Raw genomic sequence first — 7238 nt, 5'->3', positions numbered from 1 at the left:
GTCATGACGGACTGCGCATTTGTTCTGTTCTGTATGTTCTGCGCACTTTCGCTTTCTCCCGGAAGCTGAGCCGTTGTTTTTACGCGCTTAATTTTCAGGAAACGGTAAATGTTTACTTTCCAGTACGTCTTGAACTATTCAGCCCACGGTGCGCTGTGACGGAGACCCTGCAAACTTCGTCTTATACCGCTGACGGTAAGTTCCTTAGATCGCTTCTACAGAATGTTTAGTTACAGGGTGTTAGACGAAGCAGCTACTCGGTTGTTTGTAATGCGGCTGCGGACCTTAGTGCAGAAAGGTCCGTCGAAAGTGAACGGTGAATAAAACAGTAACTAAAGCCCTGTTCAAGCAATGCTCTGTAACAAGAAACAATACAGACTTTTATCTAAATCAAACTGATCCCTGCAAAAACTTTGTCGGATATAATTATTAGATTTAATAGTCTGGTATTGATGACCAAAGGAAAGTTATTTACACTGTGTCTTCGTGGATCTAGAGAAAGTATATGATGGGGAGTAGGGAGAAGGTGGAGAGGTGGAGGTATTCTCTGGAGTGAGAATGACAGGTGAGGAAGGTGGAAAAGTGAGCATAGAGATAGTGAAGGTAGATGAGTTTAATTACCTGGAGTCAAATATCCAAAGCAATGTACAGTGCACAAGAAAGGTGATGAAGTTGGTGCAGGCAGGTTGGAGATGAGTGTTAGGGGTGATTTGTGACAGAAGGATAATAGCAAAAGACTCAGATTCAGCTAACTTCATTCGTCCCATGGGTGCTATTGAGAGTGAGAGTGATAAGGAAGGTATACAAGATGGTAGTGAGACCTGCTATAATGTATGGTTTGGAGATGGTGGTACTGACAAACAGACAGGAGACTGAGCTGGAGAGTTGAAGATGCTATTATTGTTATTAGGAGGGAGAAAAGAGTACATCAGAGGGTCTGCTTTGAAAGACAAAGTTAGAGAGCTGAGGATATGTGCAAAGGAGAGACACTAGATGTACTGAACAAAGGATGTTGAATATAAAGCTGCCAGGGAGGAGGAGAAGAGGCAGACCTCAGAGAAGATTCATGGATGTAGCAGGAGGACATGCAGAGGGTTGGTGTGTCAGAGGAGGATGCAAGGGACTGGAAAGGGAGCAGCTGAAAGAAGGCAGTGAAGGCGGTAAAGTCAACAATTTTCCATAAAAGTGCAGTTCTTCAGTCATCTCTGCATATTATATGAGTCAAACAACAGGGCCCTGTTTTGAAATGATGAAATCTGAGATGACAAACTCTGAGTTTTGACTTCCTTAAGAGTTGATTAAAATTAGTTCAATTAAGTGAGCTGATTCAAGCACATCTGTATGTAATGAGTGAAAGCATTCCATCATCAGGCAAATAAAGAGCTGAGCCCTCACTTTAATCTCATGGACCAAGAAAGTTGAATACTTATGGTAAATGTTTTCATGCACAGGAACTTGCTGACAACCTGACAGCTGCCTATCAGTGTTGGAAAGATGTATCCTATAGATTTTGTAGTGAATCCACAATATGCGGTCGTCACTGTCTCTGTTCTTACAGGCTGTACACAAAAGAGCTCACCTTAAACAAGCTGCAGGTGCAACAGGAAGTGAAGACTTTGTCAAAGAACATCTGCAGGTAGGTTCCTGCCATAAACCCCCTTCCTGTAATACGGACCAGGGAACCAGAAACAACAATTTTATTTTATGTCCTCTTGTTCTTTATGCTACAACTTTACTTTATACTCACTCACCCCAATATGTTGTTCCTTTAAATATTTTTTTTCTTTAACCTCTTAGGACCTGGCATCCACATATGTGGACATCACATTTTGGGTTGTCTAGACCACAATACTAAATGTTGCTCTACAAGGGCCTGATATCCACTTACGAGGACATTATGCTGCCATTGTTCTATCAAAATTAAAAACAAATGTCCTCATATGTGCATATGAGGCCCTTGTAGGGCAAAATCAGGTAAAAAGATCATTCTTTGTTTTTACATCCATCAGGTCCCATTCAGCCCAAATAGCAAGAGAAATTAAAAATGCATGCCATGAAAGAGTTCAGGTCTTAGGAGGTTAATTATGATAAACAAACAAGAAGATACTACTTTTTAACCTGTACCGTAAGGTTTTATTATTCACATGAACCAGGTTTCCTGCTGCTCACTTACATATTTTTTTCAGATGTTCTCCTGCTGTTTTAGATCATACAGCTCATCTCCTTGCAAATCTCAGTGAGACGGTCTTCAGTTCAGGAAAGTCTTCATTCTGCTGTATAAAATGACTTCAGGAAGAAATTCTTTGACAGCTGCAGTGTTGCTGGTAAAATATTTTTCATACAAACTTACAAAAAGCTTCTTTTTCTAAATGTAACTAATTCATACTTAATTTTTTCCTTTTCTGTAACTATTTAACCCCCTCAGTATTTTCTGAATCACTTCTGCATGTGTGTAATTCACCTTGTGAATTACATGATATAACTTCCCATACTGTGTACTTTTCCTTTAAATTGATATCATAATCGTCACTATCTTCCTTCTTCACTCATCAGCTCTCATTTTCAGGTTGTTGTGCATTTCATTTCATATCTTTCTTCTTTTCCACCTCCTGCTGCTCTCTGTTAGTTCTCAGTTTGAAGCGTGGTTCTACTTTTAAATGTATTCCTTTTTCTTTGTTTTCAGTTAATCATGATGAAAGTCTTCAGTGTCCTCACTGTCTCGTGTCCTTCAACAATGTATCAAGCACAAGACCTATGCTGTCCAAAGTGTCCTGCAGGTACGATCCAGCTGAATGTTAGAGGCTGATTTCACTCCTGCTCTTTACTGTCTCTCTATATGTGAAAGTTCAACTTCACACCTTTTTAACTCTAAAGGTTTCACAGTTTAGATGAGTAAAAACGATATGTATTGAAAATAGTCTGCCGTTTTTTATTTTAACAGGAAATCGAGTCAAGACAGATTGCACAAAGACTGCAAACACTTCCTGTGTGGCCTGCGAGGGTGGAACCCACATGGATAAGCCCAGTGGACTCAAACAATGCACTCACTGCACAATCTGTGACCTAAGTAAGTTTTTATTTATGAAACTGCTGTTAATGTGATGTAAGAATTAAGACAGTTAAAGATGGTACAAAGTTCCTATTGTGAATCTGCAGAGCGTCTCTTTGACGAGGGCTTTGATTTGACATTGATTTAAAACATGTATGACTGCATGTAAATGAATGTGTTAAGCGTGTCATCAAACTGGTGACATGTTTAGCGCATTAACTGATTAACTAATCATGCCTCAAGATATTCCACATGAGCTCATGATCAGCTCTCACGCTCTGCGATATGATGTTGCCTCCACTTAACTTTTAGATTTCCATCTAAATAAAATGAAGCATCCATTTCATTGATGTTTTCTATAAATGTATTATTTTAATTAACATGTCAAATCATTCAATCTGCCAATTATTACAAAATTTTAGTAAAACAATCAAAATAATTTTAAGTAACTTTTGATGAATGACATCATAATGTCACCACAGCAGTGACCCCTCTGGCTCATTCTTCACCAATCCCTAGCATCCTCTTCTCTCACACCAGTCTCTCCATCTCTTTCTTCACCACATCCATGAATCTTGTCTATGCTCTTCTTTTCCTCCTCCTACCTGACACCTCCATCTTCAACATCCTATGTCTAGTGTATATTCCCTAGCCCTCCTCTGCACGTGTAAAAACCATCTCAGCCTTGTCTCTCTAACATGTGTCCTCTCTACATGCTCACAGGTTTTGGTCTGAAGGAGAACAGGACATGCACATCAACATTGGATACAGTTTGTGAACCACAGGATGGATTCTACTGTGTTGACCTTGCAGCTGGTAGCTGCGTGGCAGCACACAAGCACAGGCAATGTCAACCAGGAGAATACATCAAGCAAACAGGTTGGTTTCTTATGCTTGTAGTGTAAATAACCTGGATGAAATAATCTGTTTGTTACTTGCAGTGGTTTCTGAATGAGGTGTTATTAACTTTATAGTAAAGCTTAGAAGGATCATGTTTGTATTTTTAAACAATTTTAAATCAGAATCAAAGGTGGAGTCACCTGACACGTGTAATTACTCTGATGTCACAGTCACTCACTGATCCTTCATGATGTACATGCTGAAAACGGTGTAAACATCATGTTTGTGCAGGAACAGCCTTCAGAGACACTGAGTGCTCTGACTGCAGCAATGGGACATTTTCAGATGGAACTTTAAAGTTTTGTCGGCCACACAGACCGTAAGTGAAGCTTTACAGCAGACACGTCTGATTTCCTCCAGCAGCAGTGAGTGTGGCACATCTGTACATTTTCCTGTAAAATGTCTCTCTGTCCTTCCAGATGTGAATCACTAAACCTTAAGCTGATAAGACCAGGAAATGCTACAACTGATGCTCAGTGTGAAGAACAAGATCATAATAAAGTGGTCCCGATCATCATTGGCTGCTTGATTCTCTTACTCTTACTGTCTGCCATACTTATAGCTTATAAAAAAAAGTCCGCGTGTCTAAACAGAGGTGAGAATAACAGAGAACAATGAAAATGTTATACTGATTTGGATGACTGATAATATTTTCACACATTTTTTTTTTTTTTTGGTTTGTTTTTGCAAAGATGAAAAAACAAGTGTGCGCCTAACCAACTTGAAGAAGGTATGTTTGAGCATCACTGGAGTTTGGACGGTAACAGATGACAACAGTTGATTTATCAATTTATGTTTATGTTATTTTTTTAACTTTTTTTAAAGACTGAGGATGAAAAGAGAGAAACAGAGTCACTGAACAATTAGCCACAAACACCAGGTAAGAGACTGAGACTATGGAGATTGTGACATCTTTACAAATGTACAAGAGATTTAATCGTGTTTCTCTCCTCAGAGTGAAACGATTTAAAGGTCAACAGAAGAAAGTTTGCCTGCAGACCTGCTGTAACTCCAGCTGGATGATGGGACATCGTGTTTGCAGTGAACAGAAAACTACAAACTTCCCTGATTCACTGCTGTCCGAATTATTACCTGGAAATTGGACGTTATCTGAAGACAAACTACTAGAATAGAAGATTCATAATCTTTACTGCATCATGATGAACAAACGGCTGCTATCACGGGAAGAGTTTGGAGTATCTTCTAAATCTTTCCAGTGTTTTTCTAAAGAATTTCTTTTAAAAAAAGAATTTTATTAAAAAAGTTTTGAACTTTAAAAAGTATAATAATGATGCTAACTTATGATTCAATTGAAATTGTATGTCACAATAATTTATGTAGTATATTATAATAATATGGCATAGTAAAGTATATAAGGTCTCAAAGTCCCGGTGGGTCTTTCTACATCAGAAAAATTTGATTTTATTTTTTGGATTTTTTATCTAAACATGGTTTTTAATGGAGTGTTGGATGACTTCACATGTTGCTCTTTCAAGTGAAAGTACACATGTTTTTTTGCTGTTTGTTTTTTATGGAGATTTTCATCCCAGATGTGTAACCTCAGTTTCAACAAAGTTGGGACACTCTGTAAAATGTGCATTTAAAAATAAAGAATGCAATGATTTTCACATCTTATAAACCCAAATTTTATCCACAGTAAAATGCAGAAAATATATCAAGAGCTTAAACTGAGGTGTTTATCATTTAATGAAAAATACTAGCTCATTTTGAATTTTATACCAGCACATCTCCAAAAAGTTGGGAAGGGTGGAAAGAAAAGGCTGACGAAAAAGAAGACTCAGGACTTTTGAGTAGCTAGAATCCGATATCAGACAAGAACAGGACAATATTCCTCTCCCAAAGGTCCAACAGCTGGTCTCCTCAGTTCCCAAATCTTTATGGACTGTTGTTTAAAGAAGAGCGGCTGAGAGTTCTTGACTAGATTAGAAGATCTCTGCTCATACTGAGAAACTGACGACTCTGCAGGCTCATGTTTTGAGACTTGTCAATCACAGGGTAGCCACTCCTCTTAAGAATACCATATGTTTGTCTCTACAGTATCCAACATGGTTAACCACAAATATTAAATATTTATTTAATGCAATGAAACCATGATCAAATTTTGAAATTGATTACTGAGGTCATATAAGTGAGCAGTAAGGTCATTTCCCAAAGATTTCTGTACAATTTGATTTCATTGTGCAACCAAAGTATCCCCCTGCTGGCCATTGTAAGGAATGCATATTTAAGGAACTGCATTACCCTTGACTTTTAAGAGACACTGAGCCCACTCAGTCGTTTTTATCCACTTAAATGGTGTGTGCCTGACTGATTTTACCTCCAGTGGGCCAAGTTTTCATGGTATAAAGTCACGGTCCAACTAGTCCTGCAGACTCCAGTGTTTGTTTTGTCATCTCACAGATTATGTGACCTTATACAGCAATTAAGAAAACTTTGTGTCTATCCACTGACTGTGACATATACTTTTGCTGATGCTAGCACACCTGTAAATTATTATTAAAACTGGAAAATTAATAATGAAAATATCTCCTCGTCTGCCACTTTGTTGGCCTGTTCATTTCAGTCACATGACAGCGACTCAGTTCATTTAGACATGGTCAAGACGACCTGCTGAAGTTCAAACTGAGGATCATTTAAATGCCACAGTCTACCTGAGTATTGTTGCTTACCATCCTTATCTTACACCATCGTACTTGCTGTTGTTGTCCATGTCACAAAGCTCAGATCATCTCAAAATGGCTTCTTGAACATGAAACAAGTTCACTGTAACTCAAATGGCATGTGGAGTCACCAGAGTTCACTCAAATTGAGCATCTTTGGTATGTGGTGGAACAGGACATTCACATCACATCCTGTGCAGCTGTGTGATGCTATCTAAAATGCCCTTTGTTGTAATGCCAAGGATTAAAGCAATTCTGACGGCAAAAGGGGGTCAAACCGGTACTAGGTGCTGTGTACTTAATAAAATGCCCTGTCAGTGTATAAATTTAACGAAAAAAATTACACTGCTTTGTTTTGACCACTGGTGGCGCTGTGGAGCAAAGATTTTATGAGCGGGTCCACGTTCATGTGAAGGGCACACTGTGGCCAAGTGAACAGCAGAAGTGTGCATAAACTACTTACGGTAGGACGTTTTGCCAAAGTAGGATGGTTTGTCAGACCACCGGTGGATGCTGGTTTTCTCACTGAACTACAGGTAAAGACCAGGTACCAGGTACATGTGGATGCAAACATGCCTCCATACATTTTTTAATTAGACCTCATGAAA

The 7238-nt window shown here is 38.7% G+C and overlaps 1 protein-coding gene across 3 annotated transcripts in view; it reads left to right on the top strand.

Annotated features, from left to right (window-relative positions):
* LOC116326571 (tumor necrosis factor receptor superfamily member 14-like) overlaps positions 1 to 5709 on the top strand; it is a 6755-nt gene extending 1046 nt beyond the window's left edge. The window contains exons 1-11 of one of the 3 annotated variants that reach the window (XM_039599674.1): positions 40 to 195; positions 1559 to 1636; positions 2207 to 2324; positions 2684 to 2777; positions 2942 to 3067; positions 3773 to 3928; positions 4181 to 4268; positions 4369 to 4544; positions 4642 to 4679; positions 4775 to 4829; positions 4905 to 5709. In XM_039599674.1, the coding sequence (XP_039455608.1) occupies positions 2283 to 2324; positions 2684 to 2777; positions 2942 to 3067; positions 3773 to 3928; positions 4181 to 4268; positions 4369 to 4544; positions 4642 to 4679; positions 4775 to 4816 (762 nt within the window). In that variant the 5' untranslated portion in view covers positions 40 to 195; positions 1559 to 1636; positions 2207 to 2282 and the 3' untranslated portion in view covers positions 4817 to 4829; positions 4905 to 5709. Of the gene's footprint in view, positions 1 to 39; positions 196 to 1558; positions 1637 to 2186; positions 2325 to 2683; positions 2778 to 2941; positions 3068 to 3772; positions 3929 to 4180; positions 4269 to 4368; positions 4545 to 4641; positions 4680 to 4774; positions 4830 to 4904 lie in introns of those variants that run through there. The other 2 variants (XM_039599672.1, XM_039599673.1) reach the window with 2 other exon arrangements.
* Positions 5710 to 7238: the final 1529 nt, after the last annotated feature.

Source organism: Oreochromis aureus, linkage group 16, assembly GCF_013358895.1.
Source record: "Oreochromis aureus strain Israel breed Guangdong linkage group 16, ZZ_aureus, whole genome shotgun sequence".
NCBI lineage: Eukaryota > Metazoa > Chordata > Actinopteri > Cichliformes > Cichlidae > Oreochromis > Oreochromis aureus.
Note: the sequence above shows the minus strand (reverse complement) of the source record. Positions and strands in the feature narration are given on the sequence as shown.